At 38.4% G+C, this 26,980-nt stretch overlaps 3 protein-coding genes across 15 annotated transcripts in view; all 3 read right to left on the bottom strand.

The window, feature by feature from the left end:
• Window positions 1-7,855, bottom strand: part of LOC135615123 (peroxisomal ATPase PEX6-like) — an 8,262-nt gene extending 407 nt beyond the window's left edge. Inside the window, exons 1-17 of one of the 2 annotated variants that reach the window (XM_065113222.1) lie at window positions 7,461-7,855; window positions 6,315-6,956; window positions 5,974-6,217; window positions 5,732-5,873; window positions 5,318-5,501; window positions 4,982-5,170; window positions 4,614-4,907; window positions 4,428-4,499; window positions 3,950-4,036; window positions 3,744-3,866; window positions 3,558-3,668; window positions 3,423-3,461; window positions 3,162-3,283; window positions 2,938-3,082; window positions 988-1,065; window positions 757-886; window positions 1-108 (exon numbers count right to left, since the gene is read on the bottom strand). The exon at window positions 1-108 is cut by the window's left edge and continues 407 nt beyond it. In XM_065113222.1, the coding sequence (XP_064969294.1) occupies window positions 800-886; window positions 988-1,065; window positions 2,938-3,082; window positions 3,162-3,283; window positions 3,423-3,461; window positions 3,558-3,668; window positions 3,744-3,866; window positions 3,950-4,036; window positions 4,428-4,499; window positions 4,614-4,907; window positions 4,982-5,170; window positions 5,318-5,501; window positions 5,732-5,873; window positions 5,974-6,217; window positions 6,315-6,956; window positions 7,461-7,745 (2,844 nt within the window). In that variant the 5' untranslated portion in view covers window positions 7,746-7,855 and the 3' untranslated portion in view covers window positions 1-108; window positions 757-799. The remainder of the gene's footprint in view (window positions 109-756; window positions 887-987; window positions 1,066-2,937; window positions 3,083-3,161; window positions 3,284-3,422; window positions 3,462-3,557; window positions 3,669-3,743; window positions 3,867-3,949; window positions 4,037-4,427; window positions 4,500-4,613; window positions 4,908-4,981; window positions 5,171-5,317; window positions 5,502-5,731; window positions 5,874-5,973; window positions 6,218-6,314; window positions 6,957-7,460) is intronic. The other variant, XM_065113223.1, reaches the window with a different exon arrangement.
• Window positions 7,856-11,197: 3,342 nt separating this feature from the next.
• LOC103988552 (nucleolar complex-associated protein 3) lies at window positions 11,198-22,348 on the bottom strand. 12 transcript variants are annotated; one of them, XM_065113212.1, is made up of 15 exons: window positions 21,951-22,348; window positions 21,786-21,858; window positions 21,461-21,681; window positions 21,107-21,279; window positions 19,514-19,719; window positions 17,561-17,769; window positions 17,350-17,452; window positions 16,257-16,420; window positions 15,123-15,261; window positions 14,674-14,844; window positions 14,459-14,595; window positions 14,057-14,377; window positions 12,703-12,842; window positions 12,089-12,186; window positions 11,198-12,019 (listed from the first exon to the last, which is right to left on the bottom strand). In XM_065113212.1, exons 3-15 carry the CDS (start codon window positions 21,613-21,615, stop codon window positions 11,531-11,533), a joined length of 2,505 nt encoding a protein of 834 aa, XP_064969284.1. In that variant the 5' UTR covers window positions 21,616-21,681; window positions 21,786-21,858; window positions 21,951-22,348; the 3' UTR covers window positions 11,198-11,530. The 12 variants fall into 12 exon arrangements, with proteins under 12 accessions (XP_064969284.1, XP_018683723.2, XP_064969290.1 ...); XM_018828178.2 differs by having other exon boundaries at window positions 21,461-21,626; XM_065113218.1 differs by having other exon boundaries at window positions 21,461-21,626; window positions 21,764-21,855.
• A 2,984-nt stretch (window positions 22,349-25,332) lies between these two features.
• Window positions 25,333-26,723, bottom strand: LOC135613540 (protein CURLY FLAG LEAF 1-like). The gene is made up of 2 exons (XM_065110568.1): window positions 26,487-26,723; window positions 25,333-26,018 (listed from the first exon to the last, which is right to left on the bottom strand). The coding sequence occupies exons 1-2, from the start codon at window positions 26,664-26,666 to the stop codon at window positions 25,521-25,523; spliced, it is 678 nt and encodes a 225-aa protein (XP_064966640.1). The 5' UTR covers window positions 26,667-26,723; the 3' UTR covers window positions 25,333-25,520.
• Between the last annotated feature and the right edge of the window lie 257 nt (window positions 26,724-26,980).

Here is a 26,980-nt window from a genome sequence, read left to right as displayed (position 1 = left end):
ATGTCATCCGGTGTTTGGTTGACGGTGAATAGCAATGTAGCTCGAAGCTCCATGGCATATGCTTGACCTTGCACAAATGAGGTATTTATGCCCACTTGTAAAGTGAATCTGCAGGAATCAACGATAATTCAACAAAATAAAAAGATAAGATATCGGGAAAATGAAAACAACACATCGACAGTTGATACAGCATGGCATAAGATGACCAACAGAAAAGGCTTCGAGTACGAGTGATCATTTCATCTTATCAGACAAGTCCTTTTAGGCTCTGTATGCACCTCAAAGGTAAATAAGACACACTAGAAGGTTAGCCTATGTTTGTTATAGATTAAACATTCATCCGTAAGGTAAACTGGTAAAGGGTGTTTCTGAATTGTAATTATTCAAACAAGAGAAGCTCACAATTGAAACTTGAAAAAATATTATTCACCTGCCGGAACGAAGAATTTATATGCAACAAAGGAAGAAACGCTAGCATAATTACAGTTTGATGCATTCCTGGATCAAATTTCCTTGTGGATATGCTGTGCTCCTATGTTGTCCAGAAATCATGGTAGCAAGTTTGTTGGTCATTTTTCTTCAATTAGTGAAGTGAAAGGAGAGGATGAGAAAATGTTGCTTGAATTATGAGGGGGCGCATATTACAATGAAACAACCACACACATCATTGATCAAAATATAAGCATTTTTGTAACAATTTAGCAGTTCATAACATGTAACAAAATTTCAGCTCCAGAGAAAGAAAGAAGGACAAACCGTTTGGGTGATCAACATGCAGTCAGTAGCGATTGGCACTGCTTCAGCTTGGACCTTCGAACTGCTCTCTTAGGCGTTCATATTTCTTCAGTTCATCCATTGATAGTGAGGGAGCTAAGTCTCCCAGTACCTGAGCAGCAGTAGCGATACCACAACTTAAGAAGTAAATTATTCTGGACTTGTGTCCAAACAACTATATTTTAATAAGTAGCAATAAGATGGAAGACAAACCTTCATGAAATCATTGATTTCCACAATGACTGAATCCGCTTTATCATCAATAGTTGGATTTGAGCCATCGCTTGATGTCTGTAGCAAACGAAAATTGTCTTGTAAGCTAAAAAAATCATCGACGAGTGAAATACACAACGAAAAACCATAGTAGTTCAACTATCTGATATCAAAACTAGATTATGAGGAAATGCTCATTACAACACTAAATGTTCATCACAAACTGAAGATTAAACTGACCGATGATTTAAGCACAGGCAAAAAGATCCAACTGGAAAGTGAAATCGTTTGCAAACTTCCAAGTGAAGCAAACTGAGGGTAACCAATATGTCTTGCTCATATTTGTGACCCAAAGAGAAAATTCGAACCAGAACAACGAGTGTTCTTGAACATGTCTATCAATTGAAAACCATATTGTCATAGACAGTTACTAAGTCTACACAGTTTCTTCTTAACTTGAAGGCTTTAAGATATCAGTAAAGGCAGAACAATAGGAACTTACAAATTGATGCGGTCAATACTCACGAGAATAACATTCTAAGAGTAAATGATGCTTGAGAAGGGTTAACTCGTTCATTAGAGCCAGGCATCCCCTCTCAATATCAGCAAACCATGAGTGTGTTCTCCTATCCATTCTGATCAGGCTTAACTAAAAATGGATTCCGAAACAAAAGCCTGAACTCCTAGTTCCATACAGAGAAGAATGACGATTCAATTTTTGCAGTGACTTCATAACGGGCAGGTACACTTGCACATGTGAGTCACCAAGGAGAACTTCAAGTGGTAATGGTTGGAGATGATAAAAGGGTAACATGAAGAACAGAGTTGATTTGAAGCAGACAGAGAGACAAAAGAGAATGGCATAAGAATATATTACTTTAAGCCACACGTGAATCTGGATCAGATAAAAGACCAGCCAAGATTCAACTTGTGCTCAATTTCACAACTACATTTCATAAACCTTTTCCACATCCACCTAGCAGGTAGGCCTGGTCTTGCTACTGACGGTAGCTTGATCTTTTCTTTTTGACAACAATTGTAGCTTGACATCAACATTGAATACAGACAATATTACTAGGTTTTGTTGATCTAATAAATTTTTACGAATAAAAAATTGATATTGATAGGTTGTGTTTATCATAAGCTTCCTACCACAGTGAGTATTGATCAAGTGGAGAGTACAGAATCCAAACTGCCAAAACTAAGGAAGACCCAGGCACAAATTTAGTCATGATATACATTGGCCAGAAAACTTGGTCCTGTATATCAGAAACATGTCACTAGAACAGAAAGTCAACTACAATTAGCATTGTAAGACACCACCCTACTCAAAGGTTACACATTCCACATGTCCAATCAACCATCTACGTGAATTGCTCCACTATGAATAACAGTTGTCATATGTTTGATTACAAACAGGACATCATATCTCTCTTTATCATCATTAGTAGCACTAAGGTTGTGTTTGGTTGTTTGTGCTTCTTTTTACCTGCAGATAGAGATGTATTGTATTCATGTGCAATTTTATGGGTCAAAGCCCAACTATATCAAGCCAGCTCACAAAACCATGATCGGTCTAATTATCTGCAAGAGATTCCGGAGACTTCAGCTGCAGGTTGTGATGAAAAACGTAGGCACAGCCGGCTCTTGCTACACATTCAAGTGTGTTTTAAAGGTTGCCTGTAATCAGGCACCTGCAGTCCTGATTGTGAACAACCAAACATGCCCCAAGTACCTCGCAGACTTATTCCTGTTAAGATAGTTGACAAATACTAACAGAAACCACATTTCTTCCTCTGTTAGGATGCACAAATACGTGCATTAGGTATAAGATTCTCAATGGCAGAACTCAGAGGGAGCTCTCTAGTAACATTTGGTAGATAGATACTAGAAGACTGAGCAGGTTTTGCTAGCATAGAGAAAATTTAATTCACGAAGTTGGTAACTCACCTTACGCTTTGCAGCATGAAACCAAGCATCTGCGCATAATGCATACATGTCTGCACCAGTAAAATTTGGAGGGCATTTCCTAGCAACTGAGAATAAAGAAACATTCTTGTCCAGCTTAAATTTTCTTGTAAGTGCTTTCAAAACCCTGCAAAAGGGATGATATGTCATATGGCATTAATGAACTACAAAGTTGATAACAATAAGTTAAGCAGAAAAGAACTAGCCTCTCTCTGTAAGATGCATCAGTGTTGACTCCAACATACAGAAGCTTGTCAAATCGGCCAGGACGCAGAAGTGCTGGGTCAATAAGATCAGGTCTGTTACTTGCCCCTATTATAAATAAATCCTACAGTAGATAAATCAACCAAAGAAAGTTAGTGCAAGTGGGAAACAAATTCTCACAAGAAAAAAAGAATTGCTACTTGATAAATTTGCATTAGAGAAATCATATATGGAACATTTGTAATGAAATCCATGATAAGAACCTGACTGGAATCATTTAGGCCATCAATTTCTGCTAGCATCTACAAGATGAAAGAGAACAGTTATGAAATGATTGACAAATATGATACCCTAAGTGAAAAAGAGAGAACACTTGTGAGCAACAAAACTATGATTACCTGTGAGACCACTCTATCCATGACACCACCTGAATCTCCAGAAGCTCCCCGAGCAGGAGCAAGGGAATCAAGCTCATCAAAGAAAATGACACAGGGCCGTGCAGCTCTGGCCTGCAGAAGAAATCAAGATGAATTTTATCTAATTCTTACACCTTATGACTTCCTTGGTTGTAGCAAAAAAGATACCTTCTGAAAGATATCCCTGACATTCTTTTCTGATTCTCCTATGTACATGTTGATCAATTCTGGCCCCTTCACACTCAGAAAATTTAGTGAGCACTCCGTCGCAACAGCTTTTGCCAACAGTGTCTGGAAATTATAAGTGATTAAATACTAAGAAACAACTTCTGTTCAGAATCACAGATGGTACACACTAAAAGAAATACACCAACCTTCCCTGTTCCTGGAGGCCCATAAAGAAGAACACCTGAACGTTTGCGCAATCCAGATGAAAATAAATCCTTATGCAGAAGAGGTAACTGCAAGCATCATAGAATTTACGTCTTAGAAATAAAGACATTTAAGACCAAACTTTCCTAATAAACCAAGTTGGTCACGATTGCTCTCTAGTTCCTAATGCTTGCATCTCATCCAAAAAGACAGCCCAAAGCAAGGATTCAGAAAAACCTCACTACCAAGCTCCAAAAACATGCTAAGCAAAACAACAATAATGATAGGTAGAAGGCACAGTTCTCAAAGTTGCACCTATAAGACAAAACAATTCTCAACCACAATAAGAATTTCATCATAGATATGAAGGAAACAGTTTCTCAATGCTTCAAGTTTCAAGCACACATAGAAGAAATACAAGAAAACAACAAGGAAACAAAGCCTAAACTCTGTACTGTCAGGTCTCATGTATATATGCACCTGAACTGTATCAAGAATTGATTTCTTCACTTCTTCAAGTCCACCAACGTCTTCCCATTTTACATTGGGCACCTAAAACAAAAGCATTTTCAGAATATTGTATGAATACTGATTCAAGAATTAACACAGCCAGATATCTCCCAACAACCAAAATCAAGCTTTGTTGGCTGAAGTTGATTGACTCACTTTCGGTGCACCCAATGCTGAAGCATTCCTTTTCTTCGATCTTTCCAATGCTTTTGAAAAGTCTTCCTTCTCTATGTGCTTATTTGCATAGTCATGTGAGTTATCTTCATCTTGAATAGATGCAAGATCTGTAGCAGTAATCTCACTGAAATCTCCATTTTCAGATTTGCCACCATCAGTGAGAGTTCTTTGTACAAAATTGGCACCAGCATCTGCAACTAAAGCATGTATATCCCTGGGCATAAAACCCGATGTCTGAGAAACTATATCTTTTAGAAACTCATCGCCAATTGTCTGCAAGCAAGACAACTCTTTTCAACATCTAGATTATTGGCACATTAGAAAAGATTCAAAAGAAAATAAAAAACCTTATCAAGTGTCCTGATGGATCCCCTGAGTGACCGAGACAGCATAGAGATCCTTTGTGCCTCGTTCAAAGGACTCATGCTTATTTCATGGCTGAAACAACGTCTGATTTGTGGTTGCAGGCCATCAGAACTGCCAGCAGCCGCAACTAGGAACACCCTGCTGTTTAGTTTTTCAGCTTCAACGAGAAACTGAATAGCAAAAAATGCCAGAATTAGTCCCTGATTTTGACCTAATACCAATGTGCTAACATGAAAAACATGCATCCAGAACCGATCAAAGAAACAATTCAAATTTCCAACTAGAAATGCATGAACAATTATACACAAACAACTTACAGAAGCATCATTTGCCATTTTCCCTGGATAAGAATTCTCATTTTCAGAAAGTGGCTCTGTGAACTCCCTAATGACTGATGCAATTTCAGATGTAATGCCAACTTGATCAGATCGTGAACCTTCACTGGAAGATAAATTGGTGAACACGTCAAAATGGCGAAGCAGAAGTAGACATGGTGAATATCTGTGAAGAATTCAGATTCATGAGATCATTCCTAAAAATGAAAAATGAAATCCTATACAACAAAATGAAAGGAAAATATCACTATCTTTGTTGTTATTTTTTTTAAGAGAAAAAAAATAAACAAGAATCAAGCAAGCAATACAACCGGTAAACACAACACTAGAAATAAAAGAAATTCATAGATTTGAAGGCGATCTTTGAAATATAGAAGGCATTAACTTGACATATACCTAGATGCCGATTTGAAGGCATTTGTAAGTGCAGCAGATGCTTTCTTATCTGAGGATTCGGTAAGGTCATAACAACTATATTCAACAACATGGAGGCCTAGACATTGGGCAACATATCTAACAACAGTTCGCTTTCCGCACCCTGTATGAAGCATGTGTCATATGAACCTATAAATGCAGGTGGTGCACATCAAGAAGTAAAATCTGAAACCAGAAAATTGAGGATTGAGCTTGAAAATCACCTGGATTACCAGACAGGAAGACAGAAACCCTGAATCTTGACAATAAGACCGAAGGACATATAGCAGGTGCAAGAATGGATGTCAATTTCTTCACTGTTTCAACATGCAAAGGCATGAAGTCATTGGAAGAGCCAATAAATCTATCTGGAGGAATAGAAGAAGCTGCACTTCCTCCAAGAACTAGTGCTGTTTGATTGCAGTTGACACAAAGAATGGGCTCATCTGATGGCTCCATGGACATAACCTGGAAAAAATGTTTTCCGCCATAATTACTACTATTTCAAATGTAACACAAGCTACCTTCTAATATAAAGAAAGAAAGCACAGTGACACAGGATTACCTTGAAATATACTATGTTACTGGACAACCCTTTTGGGCTCTTCTGGTTACAAAAAACACACATTTCCGAACTGCAATTCCAATCTACACGAATATAGAAAACATCTCCCCTTGCCAGGAACTTATCAACTTTAAAGTATTCATTTAAAGCTAAATCAATCATATCTTGACGATCACCTTCCTCGGTTGCTGATTTTCCTCTAAGAGATCCAAGTAAACCACATTCAGGGATCTTCACGAAGGAAATTCTTAGGTGAGTGGCATATTTAGGCAAGTCAGGCCATGCAATAAGGTCAATGAATAGTGGGTGGTAATTCGTCTCCTTCTCTTCTCTATGCTCTTCCACTTCAAACAATGATGTCAAAGATTCTTGGCCACTACGAACAAGAACCTTAAGACAAGATATATGCAATCCAAGGTTAAATGCTAATAAGGGAGTAACATAGGCCACTTCCTGATCTGAGGGACAATAAGCCTCTGATGGGTATGTAAAAGAAGGTAACAATTTCATTACACGTTGAGAACTCGAAACAGAAGTAGCTTGTTGTGTACATCCTCTATATTTCTCTCCAGCAAGTGGATGTTGAAGAACTTTAGCTTTGGCGATCCTTCCTACATTAGTCTCAGAGTTCTTTAGAAGAATCTGATATCACAATACATCAGAAAAGCTTAAGAATAGCATCTCAAATTGCATAAATAAAAAAAACAACATCAACATTTCTTCCTGCGTTTTTTTTAAATAAATATAAAAAGGACATCAACACCACTGGAGCTTTTAATTTGACATAATACACCAACCAAACAGTAGAGCAACAAAACAAAGAACTACAACCAATACAAGTATCAGAACAAATCGTGCGACTTGGAATACAACCAAGCACAACTAAGAATTTAACCAGATTATAATTAAGAATCGATTTTCAGGTCCCTGACTAGACAATCTCAACTACAAATCCAAGGTCAGTTGCACACACCAAAGTATACATTCAGAACCAAGCAAGCAGTGATCACGACTCACACGGAAATCAACAACAAAATGTTCAAGTTAATATAACAGAAAAAGATCCCTCCTTTCCTACTAACAAATAATCACTCAAAAGTCACGTTCTACAACATCAAATTCGTTTTCTCTTTGTTCTTTCCTTACCAGTGATCCACTCGCTATGGCCAGTTTCTTCAGCACAGATGCAGAAAGCCCCACCACGAAGAAATTCTCCTTCAGCTCATCGCTTCCAACTCCACCACTGTCAGAAAATCGAAGAATCCCAACGGGCAATCGCAGCTCCGGCCGGCGCCGGTCTGCAGCGCCACGGGCTTCCCCCTCGGCACCAACAGCCCCATCGCCAACGCCCTGGGATCCGGCGGAACCAAGAACAGAATCGAGGAGGGCTCGAGTGGAAGAGAGGACCAGCGGCTTTCGCCTATCTGCCATCCCCGACTGGACCGAACGCCAGCAAAACCTCCCTGCGGATTGGAATCGCAAGATCAAGGAATACGAACGCTACGAAGTGGGTCGGTAATGAGTATGACGCCTTCAACGGCGTGAGCAGGTCAGGGGTACCAAATTGGTCTTGACGAGTGCTACGACTACAAGGGGCCCATATGAGGCCCACAATGAGTCCGTCACCGAAGCTCACACGTATTCTTCTGTAGGCCCATGGACTTCTAACGTGTCAAAGTGTTGCCAGTCATCAATATATATATATATATATATATATATATATATATATATAGCTCGATTTGGGTCGGGTCTGGTCCGCGTCAGTCAACGTATCCAATTCGAGTCCGATGTGGTCCAGGCCAGACCCGAGCTCAAATCGAGACAGGGTCTGTTCAGATCGGACCCAATAGTGGCCCTTCATCCGAAGACTCTTTGTTTTGACATGATAGAAGATTGAGTTTACAATTAATCTAATTTATTATACGAAGACATGATATTAGTTAATATAAAAATATTAAACAATTTAATTAAATCAAAGGAAACATGAAAGTTATAAAATTCATTAAATATTTATCATGCATCGAAATAATTAAATCAATACAAAAGAATAATCTAGCATGATATATAGAGGCATGAATTTCGTTAAGTTTGATCCAAATATCAAAATAATTAAAACAACATTGCCGATTCCGAAATATATATCATGCATCATGATTTTAAAAATCTAACATCAATTAATATTCGAACTTTATAGAAATTTTAAACGACTAAATCAATTATTTTTAACTTTAATTAGAAGAACAATGAGCCACATGTTGTTCTCCTAATGCCAGGACACCACCTTCCTCCCTCGTGGTCTTTCTTATTGTTGGACCTTTACATCCCCTACAAGACCTTGTATATATGACCATGCATTCTTCAACATAATGTGATCACAGAAGGATATGTTGATCACTAATCCAAGTTATTTAAGATGATATCCCAGATGAATCTACGTTCTGTTGAATCTCGTATTTTGATGATGAAACTACTTGATATATGTTTATGATTTAATCTGCGTTTTGAGTGACGCAGGATGCTTCGATCAGGATGAGACAATTAAAACAGGAAAATCATGTTGTGCCGAAGGAACATGTCAGAAGATTGGACGTCGGGCCGGTGGATCGGTCGACGTATCGACAGAAGGCTTCGGGCCGTGGACTCGGGCATCGGGCCAAGAAGAGCGGGTATTGTGCCAAGGATATCGGAGTTGCGGAGTCAACTGGCCGATTGGGCAATAGGCTGCAGGAGAGGACGATGCGTCGAAGAATCGGACGAAGCGTCGAGGGACCAATGACATGCCGGACAACTTGGTTAAATTGCTTAGGATTAATTATCTCGATCGAAGTTTTGTTTTAAGTGTGCAGGATTAACTACGATGAAAGTTAGACATGCAGCAGGAGTTGCGCCGGAGTCATGACAATGATCACGTTGGGAGTTCGAGAGCTCGACGAAAGTTCAGACAGTCGTCGGAGGTTCTGCAGGAACAAATCTGAGAAGTCCAGAAGCTTGCCAAAGGAGCTCGTTGGAACTTGCCAAGTGGATCGTCGCAGTCCAGGAGTTTGCCGGAAGTCCGTAGGAGCATCACCGAGGGTTCATCGGATGATCGACGGAAGTTCGCCGGAAACTCGCCGGAAGAAGCGAGTGACGCACCGAAGCAAGCTGCAGAATATGTCTTAGGAAATAATCGTAGTTAGCACTTTGATTAAGTTAGAAATGGGAGGTGATCCCATTAGCTTAATCCTGGGGCAATTGGGCCCCTGAAGAACTCAAATCGGGTCGAATGGTTCAACCCATTCGGACCCAGGTTGTTGTGGGAGGTGCAACCGCCCAGGCAGGGAGGTAGCACCGCCCAGGCTATGTCTCCCAGCGAGACTGGGCGGTGCAACCGCCCTAGCCAAGAGGTGCAACCGCCCAGGGCTCAGTCTCCGAGCGAGACTGGGCGGTGCAACCTCCTCTGTCAGGAGGTAGCACCGCCAGAGCTCAAGTTTCGAGCTCTGCCAGGCGGTGCAACCGCCTGAGCTCGGTCTTCGAGCTCTGGCAGAGAGGTGCAATCGCCCCTGACAGAGGTGGCACCGCCCAGAGGCTCAATCTTCGAGCTCTGCCAGGCGGTGCAACCGCCCCAGTCAGGAGGTGCAACCGCCTGATCCCGGAATTCCGGGATTTGATCGTTTTGAGCTCCAAATTTGAACTGGGTTGGGGCCTATAAATACCCCACCCATTCAGCACAGAAAGGGTAAGAGACCTACACCGAAATCTTGATCTTCTCTGTGATTCTTGAGCTCAAAATTGTTGAAAAGCCTTTAAGTTCTCCTCCTTCTGTTCTTCAAAGTCTGGAGTTGTAAAGAGAGGAGAGAAAGGTTCTGTAAGGGTTGTCTCCTGATCCCGTCAAAAGGAGTGAAACTGTAAAAGGGCAGTTGGCCTTCGCCTATTGAAGAAAGGCCTCTAGTTGACGTCGGTGACCTCATCGGTGGAGGAAGCCAAAAGTGGAGTAGGTCAAGACTGACCGAACCACTCTAAATCTCTGGTTTGCTTTTACTTTGAGCACTTTATCATTACTGCAAACCTCCTACATAGCTACTGCCCTCTGCGCTTTTACGAACAAGTCTTTAAGTTCTGATTTTTCCGAATCTGCATTCAGACGTAAATCGATGTTTTCGTACGATCTTTACATTGCAATTTACGTTTACGTTCTGATTCCATTTATAACTGCAAACTGTCTTCTGTGCTTTTACGAACGAGTTTCTAAGTTCAGATCTTTCTAAAACTACGCAAATTGCGTTTAGACGTAAAACTGCGTTTAGACGTAAACTGCGCAAACTGTGTTTAGACGCAAACTGCGTTTAGACATAAACTGAGTTTAGATGCAAACTGCGTTTAGACGTAAACTGAGTTTAGACGCAAACTGCGTTTAGACGCAAACTACGTTTAGACGCAAACTACGTAAACTGCGCTTAATCTTAAGATCAGCTTTTACATCGAAATCGCTTTTATTGAACAAACGCAACTTTCGTTTTTAATCGCTGAAAGATTTCCGCTGCACTAATTTACCCCCCCCCCCTCTTAGTGCTCTCAATCCTAACACGTTCACCTCATCAATGTACCATAGAGCATCTATTTACCTATACAAAGATATTCATATTATCTGACCACTATAAAGAATTAGAGTTCCACCAGCACATAATAGAAAACACTAATAAGTCAGTAAGATCAACGGCAAGCTTGAAGTACCTTAACAAGTCTTTCAATCTCCCCTTTGACCTGATGGTGCGAACTCTTTTGTCAAATTAGCTGGGACAAATGAGCCAATACATGGGCTAACAGCTTAACATTGTCGTTATTACTGCAGAATACTAGCTTTCACACACACACAACCATTTATATATAAAAACGTTTTCAAGGAATCAAGCTATCAAATTCAGAATATATATATGTTGGGCCCTATGAATCCTCACTCTCCACAATGAAACATCATACAACATAATATCATGCTAAACAGAAAATGTTACCACCTGTGGTCATGAGAAATATGAAGAAATTTTGATACGACAGAGAATTGCCTGCATTACTTGTAACCAAACAGAAGAAACTCATATTACTGCTCTGCTCGAGAAATCATATGGATATGCACAGTTTAGCTCCTCAAGAAAAAAAGGATTGAGAATTGTGCCAGTAAAACATTCGTTTTGCACAGTAAAACAATTGCAGATGATCTCTGACATCAAATCTTCTGGTGGTTACCTTTCTTTTTTATGTTTTTTCTGTCTCTTGAAATCTTCATATAAGCTTATGGATGACATCGTGTGATTTAATTCTCGCCTCAACCTCTCATTCTCCATAATACCTTTGTTCAAAATGAAATGATCTTTGAACTTCCTTGTCAAGACACCCTCATCTATCATGTTCTCATACTTCCTTATTTGATCAGGATCCATAACCACAAAGTCCTTTTCTATTTCTCTTGTCCTTTTGCGTCTCAGAGAGGCAGCTTTGCTAGCTGGTTTGAAGAGCTCCCGCTCAGTAGATAAGTCTGCAAATGCTTGTAGAGGGGAGGCAGTGGAAAATAGAACTTGAGAGTGTGCTGGGTTCATGCTTGCCATGCTTGAAATACTCGCAGCCATCGATGAGATAGATGGATTATAATGCTTCACCAGAAGGCTAAGCTCCCAGAGGACAGAAGCAAGGGCACCACTTATATTTGGATCCGTAGCATCAGGTCGGTACTTCTGAAAATAGCAGCTTTGTAAGAACGACGACAAGGTGAAACACTATTTAAGGTAGGACAGAATCCTTACTGCAACTAAACCGGCCAGCGAACCACCACCAGCATCATTCTCCAACAGATTTCGGCACTTGCTATTTTTTTGCAAAAGATGTTTCACTGTAACCAAGGCTGCAAAACAAAATAGAAGATTTTAAAAATAATTTATGCATGCCGACTAACCAACTTCTTGGTTTATTCACATACAAAAAAAACGTTCTTTATTTCTGCAAATGGCCTGAAGGCATTTAATTGTTTGATATGCAATAAAAAAATACTATAGGAATACAAGTTTTATAAATTTTGTAGAACATAAATGGTCAGCTAATACTCAATTGCAAAATCCATTTCCAGCAAAACCCAAGATAGGCATTTACTGTTATGGTATTAAGACAACAAACGTGATACCCTAAGAAAGCAACACATTCATACAGTAAACTCATGTTAAGCATACAAAAAGAGTGATGGGAGAAGGGTTAAAATCAAAATATGTAGAGATCTAAATATTATGTCCCAGAAACATCATTATTTTTTTCTTACAAAGAAAGAAGCAGCATCAAAGTGATTATAATGTAATATAATGCGTGAAAATGATAAAACCGCTACCCGAGCATATAATCTAAGTTAGAAGTCAAGAAAGATTAGTACCTGCCATAGCCTCTGCAGATCCAAAAGACAGAGAAAATGTTGCCAGGCGTTTTATGAAGGCTGCAGCTCTCTGCATGTCATGTTGTTTCCCCTCCCAAAGCATCGTCTTTAGAGCTTTAGCTAACACTTCACCATAGTCTCTGCTTCAGGGGAACCAAACCATATAAATAGTATAATTCAATCATAATGCAATAATAGCATCACATCTCATAAATCTGACACAAAGTTTTGCTATCTCATAGACATTAGTCAACTCTAGATTTAAGTCCAAGCAATTATAAGTTCTGGCAACTTGAGGGAGAGAACAGATAAGCTAAATGAAATTTGCATGTTTACCTAGGGATTGCATATGCAGAAATATAGGGTTTGAAGAATCAACACACTCCTCCGATTCATTCCACGATTGAACATTCCTAATCTTTTGAACTTGCAACTCTCTGTTTTAGAAAATATTGTGCAGATGCAATGAAAACTTACAAGGACCTAGAACAATCAATAATTACAAATGGCTTGCTTATGTTAGACAGTAACAAGAAGCCAAATCTACCTGTTACTGTGCTGGGTTGGGTTGGATCATTTGGGACTTGGGTGAGGTTACACTAGACCTAAACCTGACCCATGTATAGCCAAAGCCAAAATTACCTGAAACAAACCAACTTGGCAAAATTGCTAGATATAACATCAGATTTTCTTAGCATCAACTTTATACTTGTATTATCATGCTTTAGTTAAATGGAAACCAAGTAATCCAACCAAGAATGAACTAAACCAACCCACAACTCATCAACAATCTGATCCAAGTCAGGGTTAGTCAATACCGAAGTCGGGTTGGGTAGACCCAAAAGAAAACCCAACCGGAGTAGGTTTTAGTTGAGAGATTTGTAAGTGTTGGATTCCCTTTAGTTTAAGCTTCAACTAACCAACCTGCCAAAAGTGCAACCTTAAATCTAAGTGGGAACAGAAAACTTAACTCGTGCTGATGATTATGAAAAAAAAAGTTATTGGTGTTTAGTAAAGCTACAAAGAAGAATGGTCTATCCTAATAGCAGTTATATCCAAGCATGGTAAAGACAAAATCCTTCCACAACACAAAAATGCTGTTTGTTAGATTTTATTGTATAGCACATTGGATCCAGATCTATTTGGCGGCTTCTGACTTTTAGCTCCATGTAGTATCATTAACCACACATCTTATAATATAGCTACTAAAGTAGATACGCAATCAACCTATCAACTATCAAGCCATTTAAAAAGTAAAGAGAGCGGAAGCAAATACACAGAAATATATAAGGTACTTATGTGTCAACAATTTCTATTGAAATCAGTGCATAATTAGCAAACATTGACGACTGACCTATCAGGTCTATACTCCAAAAGAAGGTTATAGAGCTGGACATAAAAATCTTGCAGATCCACGTTCAGTGCATCAAGATTATTCCTCATCACCATAAAAGCTACTATGCAGCACTGCAGGCGTTCTGAAACAGACAAGTGATTCTGCATTGAACCATCATTGTGGTCACTGTATCCAGCAAGTTTTTTCAGGCATTCCAAAAGATCACCCATAAAATCCAAATCAATCAAATGTGAAAATTTTCCCAAGCCATTCAAGCATGAAGCAAGTAATGGATATGATCCAGATCCACAAGATAAGGAAACAGCATTTACTTTTGACCTGCAAGCAGGGGGCAAAGTATATAAGCATGCAACAGTTTGTTTACTAGTAAAGAGAAAATTATACCAGCAAAAGATTCACCTTGAAGCAGAAGGATCCATGCTATGCTTCAAAATGCGAAAATATGTTTCAAATACAGCAGTAAGTGTTTCAGACTGCATCATTTTTCTATCTTTTGAGTCTGGAGCAAATGAAACAGCCTTTAGATCTGCACTAACCTATAGCAGATAATAAGAACAATTAGAATCCATCAAAATCATACATTCAATTGTAGAAAGTTGCTAATCGTAAAATACCTCTTCTCTTGTTTTCTTCATCAACTCCTGTTTATTCTTCTTTCTATCACTGCCTTGCACTTCTTTTGAACTATCTTGATTTTTCCATTTCCCTCTTTTCTTGGGTTTGACTGGCTCCTTCAAAACGTCTGATTTTCCAATATCTTCATCAAATGTCAAGGATAAAAAGACCTGGCAAAACATATGATTCAAATATGAATTTAGTACATTAAAAAAACCAAACATTTTTCCTAAATCTATGAAATTATATAAAACAAAATTCCCCCATCATAGACCAGAAAACAAACTTAGAGGAGAAATCCTCCATCACAAACTAGCAAACATATTTAATCAATGAATATTTTGAACAAATGCAAACAAAGTAGTGCCATGTAAACTACAAATTGGCTCAATACAAAGACATTAAAAAAAAAAAGCTCCTTTTACTTCAAGATCAAGGATAAGCATACATCTATACTGTCAGGATGGAGCTGGCAGTCATGAAACTTGACATGATCAGCAATCAACCGCACTGCTTCTAAGGTTGCTTCACCCCCATGCTTTCCTTCATTTGAGAAGATTGACCTTGTAGCTTCACAACAGAGCTTTCTGTCACATGATAGAAAACAGAAAGAAATCACACTCTATTTATACTGGAGAACTTGGGTCAAAAATAACTTTGAAATTGTTCTATATCAAAGTGCCACACAATGAATTAAAAATCCAATTGGCTCATGTTTAAGAACATTATGCCATTTAAATGAGAATAAGTTCCTCTATATCATTGTCAACAAGGAGTGACTCACCGCAGCACAACAGAGTTGGATGAATGAAGATATATGAGAAAAACATTTCCAAATATTGTGGACAGAACACAATCATAGTTAAAACTTATAATAACTCATTAGACAATATTTCTGCAAAAACGGCTGATGTCTAAGTAGCTAAAAGAAGGAAAAGAAATTACCTAACCCAAAATATTATGTCGGTATAGAAAATTGCTTAAGCTTGGAATCATTCAAGAGGTGGAAATTAAAATCTAAAGTAGATAGCAAACTACACATACTTGTACATGTAATCTGCAGTCAGAAACTAATAGAGGTTTTTTCATGCGCATATAGCAATTATGATTACCAAACAACCATTTTTCTACCTGTCAAGAGAATCAGTACAAACATGTTCAAACTAAGAAATTAATTGAAAAGAACATTATTTGATTCAAAACCTTCAACTTCACTAATAGTTTTAGATGTAAATATCCAGATAATTTGGAGTTCCACTTGTGGTAAGAAAAATGACTTGTATTTGGACGATGATTCATGAGGTTGCTAAACATAATGACTTCTAATTCAGATTAATGTTAAATGATTAATCATAATGACCATACACACATTTGCAGTTAAACATTTATTTGTAGTCCTTTAACATAATGGTTAATATTTATCAATTTACTTTCACTAGCTCAATACTATGAAATTCAAAAAGTTATTACATTTTATGATGCATCCCCACAAGGTCTTTCTTATCTGAAATCAGTGCTGTCAAAATAAGTTTGCTGTGATGCAACCAGTACAGAAAGAAACACTGTAGAATCAAAATTAGACCTTATTGTATCATCTGAAGAGCTTATATTCTTGACAACACTGGCTAAAATGCTTTCACGGAAGTTGAAGTGTGGCACAGCATCTAGTAAACTGCACAAGCAGCGAACAGCAACCTGACGGATAGAGGGCTGCTTCTCCAAGGTTACCAGCTTCATGAGGTATGCCTATTAGATCAACATTTAAAGAATGTCAAGTTAAAAAAACCAACCACAAAAGAACTTAATGCCTTGTAACAGTATTTGGAGATAAAACTGCATTCATAAATCTAAGTATTTAACATCCTATGCACCAGAAAGAGAATAAAAAATATACGTTGACCTCTTTCCTTGACTTTTATATAATTCCAAAGTTAAAGATCAAAAATAATAAATAACAAATTATTAGCAATACAACAACAAAAACTCCTTCGTAAAATCCCAACTAATTTATTATCAATAATCATTAAAATGAATGCTTTGAGTTTTTCTTCAGCATAAGATCGGTGACAAGCTCTAATTTTAGTATATATATTACTAGATGAAAAATATGCTGACCTGCCAACCCAACCCCACCTTATCAGACCCACCAATACATGGTCGGTACTAATCAAGAGATCTTGGCCTGTTCATGGGTTGCTTTCAGTTCAGGCTACTATTCACTTAACTCTAAAGCAAGATGGTTTAATTCAAAAATCATGTGATGTCCCTTATATCCATTCTTATGAGATAAACCATTGCCTCCCATAACATGTTTCTGATCAAAATACTCCAGAGAGATTCTTTGTCTTAAAGCAAAAGGTTATATATGTCAGGGGTCTATATATTCAAAGCACCAAAAATCACAAAAGACATGCTGCAAAAAGCTCTGGTAGCAATGCTAGATATAAATAGAGACAGGTTCAAATGATTAGTTAAGACAAAAGAGATACAAAGTCAGAGGCATAGACAGAGAGAGAACCCCTTTATGAGCATAAACTCTAAATTCATAGAGTCAGCGCCAGTAGGAAAATTTTCAGAAAGCAGTGGCAGAAATATATGACATGATCTTTGTGCCACTTCAGATGATTAGTTGGATAGAAACAGCAATGAAATCACAGGCAAAGATTTAAAAAAACCTTGTATGAGCGCAAAAGTGTAGATTCATAGAACCGCTGCTGGCGTACTGTTTTAGAAACTGTCATCTCCATCTCCTTTTCAGTTGGTAACCGGATACGATAGCTGTAAAAGATAGATACAGAAATTTTGAATCCAGTAAATCAAATGAAAACTAGTTAACAAATGATAAAATATGCAGAAAGAGAAACAATGAAATTTAGCATCAATCACCCAGGAATTATGTCTTTAAAAACAGCCAACAAAGACATCAGACCAAGTTTAACTATATTTTGGTCTTCATCATCACAAATCTGCAACAATTCTTTCAGGGCCTTGATATTTTCTTCAGGATTTTCCAGCAACTGCAACCCAATTTCTGCCAATCTAATCTTCTTTTTCCTGAACAACTCTTCAGCAGAAAGTTCTTCCTCTACCTTTGCCTGGAAATCACATCCACAGTCAAAAAGAAGTAACTTAATCCACTCCCAGAAAAGAGAAAAAAGAATAGATAATTGAAGCATGAAAAAAAGATAGCCTGTAGTCATAATTTGTGAAGTAGGAGGTTATTTTTAACAGCAGAAACACTATCATGAGTTTGGTCTCGCTATGTGTAGGATGTTCTTCTCAGGTTGATATGTGTAACCAGAGAGAATTTGAAGTGCCAAAAATGTGGAGGAGAATGTTAACCAGATTCCTAAGTTTGAGACAGTTAAAATTTGCTCAATTAGATAAAATCTGCATTGTAATAATTAACATCCAGAGACAATCAAGTTTAGGGCATAACATATTTAAGCAGCAGCAATAACAAAGCTGTAAAGTCCCACATAGACAGACATAAAAAATAAACAAGCATAGGACAGAGAGAGTAAGAGCAGCAATACTCCCATGGGTAGGTAGTTTACATTATTGATAAGGTACAACTTCCAAAGTTCCTTATCACAAACTCTAACCATATTTTTTGATACATCTCCTCTTTTGCCGAAACTTGAATGTGAATCAACAGCCTTTCCCTACAAGAGCCTCTTTCAACTTCTGAGACATGAAAATACATTATAGTTTGAACTCACACTCATCCAAGACATTGTCAGATGCCTTTGTTTTACAACTCCATTAAGGAAGCTGACAGCTTCAAGATAGCAGCAACTGGATTTTGCCATTAGGAACCTATAAAGAGATTCTTGGTTTTCTAAATCTTTTGATCAAACTTTCTCTTTTTGTTAAGATTAAAAAAAAAAGTCTGTAACTAGCTTAATGTTAATTACGTAAAGGACTAAATTTAGCAATGATTTAAGATTATGACAAAACGATAGCCTATTTTGATTATTAAAAGAACAGTAGGGTGGACTCTTGCCAACTTTGAACTTATGTTTCTTTTATTTTTTTTAGCATCAGGCCATGGCACATTCATGCCCCATGCAGCAGCAGTCATATGTTGCAAAGGGCTAACTTTGAACTTTTTTGTTTGTATCATGCACATGGCACATTCAAACCCCAGGCAGGGCGTATGTCATAGAGGGCATGAGGAATCCTGTATGAACATAAGGGGATCAAATCAACAACAGCTCAAAAGGCCTTGAGTGCCAAGATAAGGATATTGGCAGAACTCTTACCATAGATGCAGCTTTCACACTGGTCGGGCATCAATTCTTATACTATCACAAGGGTTCTCTGACCATTTGGGAGAGAAGAATAGACAAGTGAAGCAAAAGAAAAAGGGGAAAAGAAAGGCAGAAACATTTTTAACATAAAATATTCTCTAGAAGTTTTGTGCTGTAGCAACATTATATGATAATTTTTCCTACTATTTGAGTTATTCTTATGTATCGGTAACCAATCTTCAACTCAAGAAAATCTATTTATAGAATATTAAGTTGCTAACAGTCCTAGAGGACCAAACATCAGAACTGCAACTTAATACCCGATCACAACCATTTTGTAGCTTAGCTTACTATGACCCATTGTGTGTCATCGTTTATGATACAACTTAAGAATGTTATTAACTTCATGAAAAAGAATCACATCCATTTTATGCCTGTACAGAGACTAAATTGTCATATAACAAGGTTAATCAATTCAAAATAAGAAGCATATGCATTTTCTCTCCATTATTCTGATGAGCACAAAAAATGATGATATTAAAAGGTTGACATTAATGTATGGTCAAACAAATTTTGAGCAAAATACCAAGACTTCGGAGTGCAGCTTTTCTTCACCACCGTCTCCTTTCTCTTCCACCTTTGCAAGCTTCTTAGCCTCTTTTCTGCTCTTTTTTAGCTTTAGCCTTTTCTCTGGTTTAGTAAGCTTCATCATACCTGCAATTTTTTCATCATCTTCTATGCCCATTGCAGATTCCTTTCCATTGGTTCCATCTCCAGATTTTGATCTATCAGCTGCAATTTTAATAAAACTTTAGATAACAGTGATCTACTCAGATCTTTAGTAACATCAAATGCAGTTTCAAGCAAAATCACCAATAACCAGATTAGAAGAAATTTGAAATATTTGATAGATCATTAACTGCAAGCCAAACTTAATGATTAAACAATAATGCTATGTATGCCTCTCAAAACTTCTCAATGTTAGTTAAACATTCTTCATCCAACAAAATATACATGATAAAGATAAAATTCCTATATTAGCTCCCCCTGTGGAAGAGATGTGTAAATTTTAAGAAAGATTCACCTTGCAGAGTCTTAAGCAAAAAGTCTACGTCAAGGTAATAAATGCAATTTGAGACACCTACAAGCTTCCAGATCATATTTAAATTACAATAACAACTTGGACTCACATTGACTTGGACCAGCAGAAGGCCCAACAAAATGGATTGATTCAGTTATACTGGAGTGGAAGCTATCGCTTCGGTTCACGTGATTAAGCCAAACTAGATCAGGTATTAAAATTTAATTTTCCAGTCAAGAGTCAATAGCTGATTCCAAATAGACACATGCCAGATGGAACAAGTTTGGCTCGGATTGGTAGATCCTAACTAGAATTGTAATGCGTCAGCTACTATTCGAACCACAATCAGTCTCAAGCCAACCACAAGGACACTAGAAAAAGAACAACATATATTAAACTTTCCAAATCTATGATAAGCAAGATGCATAAAAAAGAATTAATTACATTAAAGCAGAGCAATTTATGCAATATGGTATGCAACTATTTTCATCCTACAAGACCTCCGCTAACATTCACAAATGAATTTAGAAGTTAATTACCCATGAAAAGAAAATTGGTACGTTTCCAGAAGAAAGTAACCACGATCAAGTATCATAACAAAAACATGGTCACGGTACACCGTGAAGTTACAACAAACAACGATCTCTGATTTGGCTTCTTATTTCCATAATTCTTTGACTTGTCCATAAGCAGTACTCATGGAATTTCAAGAATAACACACTGAGATCAAGTCCCAGAAGCGCAAACATCAATTGTGTACATGATACCCAATCAAACGGCTTCAACCAATTCAGCTACGCTACTCAGCTACTTTTCTCCAGAGGCCACAGTGAAGCCACTACAGAGATCATTTAGATAATACTTTTAGTTTCTTTTTTTTCTCCAGTTCTAAAGATACAATATTCAGGGCATTTTAAAATATAACAAAATTAAAATCATATAATGCATATAACTCTCTCCAACCATATGATAAATAGATTTACTAAAATGTGGAGCATCTTACTAAACTTGAATCTATAATACAGTGAAACTAGGCTAAGTACTGTGCTCCACAGAAAGTTGAAAACCACAGTCAATTCATCCAGGTTCGGTGGTTACCGGTTCTGTATTCCAACTTCCCATCCAGTGTCTTTACTGGAAGAGCATCAACAGGATCAACTTGAAGCTTATCTTCTTCCTCCTTCAGTCTTAAAAGAGAAGGTTTTCGGTTCCGCTTCTCATATAGAGCTTCCAGTTCATCATCCTCATGATTAGCAACTCGCTTGACATGCCTGCAACACAAATTCTGGTAACCAATGTAATTTGGACAAAACCATCACACTCCAAAGCTACTATTCTTAAACCCTAATATCCAAAAATCATTATATTGCCAACAAAAATCAAACTTGCATCAAGAGATGACAGACAACAAAGGAAAAAAAAATAGGATTAAAGAGCCAAGAAATGCCCAACCTGTCTATAGATTTCGTGTCAAGCTTGGTGAGGAATCCAACATATTCACGGTTTCGGCCAACGAATTCCAAATCCTCATCAGAAACCTCAATCTCATCATCGGCGACCTCTGGGGGGAGGTTGGGAGGGAGGATGACCTTATTTTTCTTCCCCATCAATCTCCGACCTAAAAGAAGCAAAATTGATGCAAAAAGATACGAAACCACTCAAATCTGTCGTCGCTGCAAAAGGAAGGAGAGTTTGCGGAGAAAGAAAGACTCATCAAGCCTAAGGCACGAAAACATACAGAAGACAAAGTTATACCATGAAAGTAAAATAAACATACAGAAAAAGGTTTCAAGAAACACCGGCCGACTCGCCACTCAACTTGTCGTCGCAGCAAAAGGAAGGAGAGTCTGCTGAGAAAGAAAGACTCATCAAGCCCAATGCATGAAAACGTAAATAAACCATTTTAAATCCAACAAATTAAACATGAAACACAGGCTGCAACCTAAATTTATTGGCAGATATCAAATCTCCCTACGTGAACAAGTTGACTTAAGGCAAACTTTCAATCACAATATGGCAGAGTATGATCGATCCAAAAAAAGGGGCCGGCTGTGGACTAAGAAGTGGTTCGGGGAAGGGGTCGGCTGCGCGGTTGTAACTTAAAGGGAAAGAGAAGAAAGGGGAGAACCGTTGGGCATGAAGGCGCAGAAAGGGGAGAAGCGGGGAGAAGAGCGCACGCGGCTAGCTGACGACAACGGGCTCTCGACGGAGTTAAGAGGCAGCAGACATCGGCCACGCCGCGAGGTGGCGACTACCGGACGTCGACGGCGGGTAAAAGCAGCCAAGAGCGGCGGCAGGACGTCACTAGGGTTTAGCCTTCAGAGTTGCGCGGTGGGAAAATGCGGCTCGATACGGCGGCAACAGCATATATTTATTATATTAAAAATATAAGTCATGTGTAATATTATTAAAACGATTATATTTTTTCTATTAATTTTATAGTATATAAATTAAATCTCCTTAACAAAAAGTTTAAATATATTTTTATATTAAAAAATTATTTTTTTATTTTTCAATATTATTGGTTTGATGATGATCTAATTAAAATTGTTATTATTTAAAAATTTAATAGATTTCGATTATATAATCTTTTATGAGTGAGTTTACAATGTCAATGATTAAATGATCTAATTAATTATGAACCATTGGCCATCCGATTTTCTGGACTTCGTTGTACATTCCATCATCCAAACCATCATGAATTGGTCTGACCAAGTTACTTTTTGATGAGGATAGTAATTATGATAAGACTCAGCTGACGTCAGATGACGCCTCATGCAACAGCACCTGGTCAATGCAGACCGGAACACCGACCGAGACGCATTAACATCCTGTCAAAGCTCAATTCTTCACGCCACGCCAACACAAAATCAAACGCTACCAGCCTGCTCCCTGCAAGCGGGCGGCTCAGGAAGCAGTATGCTTCCCTATAAATACCCTCTCGTTCATTAGAGAGAGGGGGGGGACAGACACACAAAAACCCTTCTCCATTTGAAACCCCCTTCCACATCAACTAACTTGATCGTCGGAGCGGTTGGGCCGAGAGCCTCAGCTCGACCTTTGTGCAGGTGCGAAGCCGAAGGTCCCCTCCGAACGATCGCCTTAGCGGGCTCGAGGAATGCCCCAGGGAGATCCCCGTCATTTGGACCCGAACCGAGCCGCGTCGGCCCCGAGGCCACGGCTCAAGTTGTTTCCCACAACAGATTGGCGCTAGAGGAAGGACCCGAAATGTCGGGTGACTGCCCGCCTGCGTCGTGCTCCTCGGCTCCATGCGTCCCGAGATACACCTGCGCGGTCAGCTCGCCCGCGTTGTGCTCCTCGGTTCCTTGGCCCCATGCGCGCGGCTAGCTCGCCTGCATCGTCCTCCTCGACTCCATGCTCACCGAGGTCATACCATGCGTCGGCTTGCCCTACTAAGTGTGCTCGTCGGCCGCATGCTACCTGGGTCATCGCTACACATCCGACCCTTCTTAGTTGCTGAACTCCACAATTCCCACACCTCCGGCAAGGCGCCCGACTGGGACAGTTTCTCAAAGTCGAAGCCATGTCTCAGACTCCCCCCCCCCCTTTTTATGGCATGACTTCCTTCGGGGGGGGAATATGATGAGGATAGTAATTATGATAAGACTCGACTAACGTCAGATGATGCCTCATGTAACAGCACCTGGTCAATGCAGACCGGAACCCGACCGAGGCGTATTAACATCCTGCCAAAGCTCAATTCTTCACGTCACTCCAACACAAAGTCAAACGCTACCGGCCTGCCCCCTGCAAGCGGGCAGCTAAGGAAGCAGTATGCTTCTCTATAAATACCCTCTCGTTCAAAGAGAGGGGGGGGGACAGACACACAAAAACCCTTCTTCATTTGAAACCCCCTCCACATCAGCTAACTTGATCGTCGGAGGGGTCGGGCCGAGAGCCTCGGCTCGACCTTTGTGTAGGTGCAAAGCCGAAGGTCCCCTCCGGACGACCGCCTCAGCGGGCTCGAGGAACGCCCCAGGGAGATCCCCGTCATTCGGACCCGAACCGAGCCGCGTCGACCCCGAGGCCACGGCTCAAAGTTGTTTCCCACAACACTTTTAATTGATAATAATTTTTTCCCAGATACATTATATATACAATCATCTAAATTTTATATAATATATATATATATATATATATATATATATATATATATATATTCTTATGATATTATTTTTAGGCTGTCAGCTAACTTATTAGTTAATATATACCTTGATAGTCTATTACAAAAATCTTAATTAATAAACTCAAATTATATTTCTCAGTGTCACAATAAATTTTGATTCATTGATGTGTTGAAGATTTGAAGCAAACTCAATTTTAGTGTTGGAAAATAACCAAGTTCGATCAAGAGTTTTGTAAAACTATATAGAATGTGTCTAAGATGTTTAGAAAATTAAGAGCAATATCAAATTAGTCTATGAAGCATTTATATTTTTTTTAACTTATTGGACTAAGTGGTCGTTAATTCATTCGTAAGTTACGAGCATCACTAAGATGAACGAATTGTGAAAATATCGTTGATATTTTGTGTCGTCCTAATTTGACAATGTGTATAAGCGTTATCCTTAATTCAATCACTTATACGTATATACATATATACATATATACATATATACATATATACATATATATATACATATATATACATATACATATATATATATATATACATATATATATATATATATGTATATATATATACATGTATATATATATATATGTATATACATATATATGTATATGTATATATATATATATACATATACATATATATGTATATACATATATATATACATGTATATATATATACATGTATATATATATATATACATACATGTATATATATATATACATACATGTATATATATATATATACATGTATATATATATATACATGTATATATATATAAATACATGTATATATATATATACATGTATATATATATATACATGTATATATATATATACATGTATATATATATATATATACATGTGTATATATATATATATACATGTGTATATATATATATATATACATGTGTATATATATATATATACATGTATATATATACATGTATATATATATACATGTATATATATATATACATGTATATATATATATATACATGTATATATATATATATGTACATATATATATATATATACATATATATATATATAAGATTTAAACCCAAATCCTTGTAACAAACAGTTAAAATCATAAACAAGATATCATTTTCTTAAATTTCCATACATAATAAAATTTTTCAAATTGAAAAATCTAGACCCTCAAATAAAAACACCTATTTTGGTTAAATAAAATGAAGTGATGGAAAGAGAAAAAGAGAGGAAAAGAGATCGATTAGTATATATTTTTAATTATGGAGCAATTCTACACCCAAAATCAATTTTAAAAATGGCTGCCTCCTCTTAAATCTAATTAAATATTTAATTTTTTTTCCTTTTTATTAGATAATACTTATAAATATTAATTCAAGTCAACATCCTCGTCATTGTTTTGCGTTATGGTGTTGAGGTCAAACTTGGGTCTCTTTTTGGGTTCGCTGTGGACCGGCACGTGCGCGGCACACCTCGGACAACGCGGAGCCACCACCGAGACGAGCACGTAGAGAAGGCATTCCGGGCACCCGGCGACCGCCATCGTCCCGGGCGGCGACGCGCCCTCTTCCCGTTCGGCCATCATCATCCGTTTGTTCGAGGAGGAGGTGGTGATCGACGAGGAGTGAGGCGCTGGGGAGCCACGGGGGCGGCGGGCAGCGGGGGACCGCTCCTCGCACCCGGCGCGCTCGAGAGCGTACTTCACCTGCTCGAGGGTGCACACGCTCTGGTTCCTCGAGGGCGGCGCGGCTGCCTCCATTTCCAGGAAGTGTGCGGCGGAGGATGGCGGAGGGAGCTTGAGGTTGAGTTCGTGGTATCGCCGGGGTGCCGGATCAGGGTTGCGTTTCAGGAGGTACGTTCTTCCCGACTGCAATTTGTCGAAATTTAGGGTTTTAGTGGATGAAAATGAAGAATAGCTTGGAAAAGATGGTTTTTTTTTCCAGAATAATATGGAAAATCAATAATTTAGTGGATGATTTGAATACTTTTCCTTAACAAAAAGATCATGGAGAGCCCTAGAAAGAAAGAACAATTATTTTATAAAGGGAAAGCCGAACAAAGAAGAAAGGAGAATCTGGTGTTGCTCAGAGAATTGAAAAGAGATATCTATGTTACAGACATCGGGGGCTTAGTCTGCAACGTTTGTAATTCAAACTGGAGGAGAAAAAACTGAAATTTCCATTTTCCTCCAAGAAACATCTAAGCAAATGACTACTAATCCACATAAAAAATCCAATCTTTTCAGGAGAGGGAAGAACCACTTTATGAATTCAAATTTAAACGAGTACTCATAGGGAATAGAAAAGAAGATGATGTATGAGCTTAAACAACATACTGATAGATCGAGCCGCCTTTCCCAACCGGCTGGAACTTTGAGCTCGAGATCCACCACAGTGGATCCAAGCACTGCTCCGTTGCCGCCGAGCAAGTCTCTAGTAACGAGCTCCCTCCTCCGGTCCCCTTCCTCGTAACCTCTCAACATTCGTGCTTCTGAGCTCACATCCACAACCATCATCCTCTCCCGGATCACCTATGAAAAATATCAGAAGAGAAAAGAAAAGAGATAGGGAATTAATGTGCCAAAGGGGTTTGAAGAGCCATACGAAACAGATCTCACCTTTATATATTTATACACCTCTTTGAAATGCTACAGTATGGGAAGTCCTAATGGCATCAATAAATGCAATGCTGAGCGAAAAAAATTAGATAAGCCATACAGATACTCTTATTCAATAGCTGACTATTACATGGTAGATTTTACCATTAGTTGATGAATCTTAGTAAGGGGGAAGAAGAGAAGTTTAATGAATCTAATGTGTTATAATGCCT

This window comes from Musa acuminata, chromosome BXJ2-6 (assembly GCF_036884655.1).
Source record: "Musa acuminata AAA Group cultivar baxijiao chromosome BXJ2-6, Cavendish_Baxijiao_AAA, whole genome shotgun sequence".
NCBI classification, from domain to species: domain Eukaryota; kingdom Viridiplantae; phylum Streptophyta; class Magnoliopsida; order Zingiberales; family Musaceae; genus Musa; species Musa acuminata.
The sequence above is the reverse complement of the archived record's forward strand: the minus strand, read 5'-3'. Positions and strand labels throughout refer to the sequence as shown.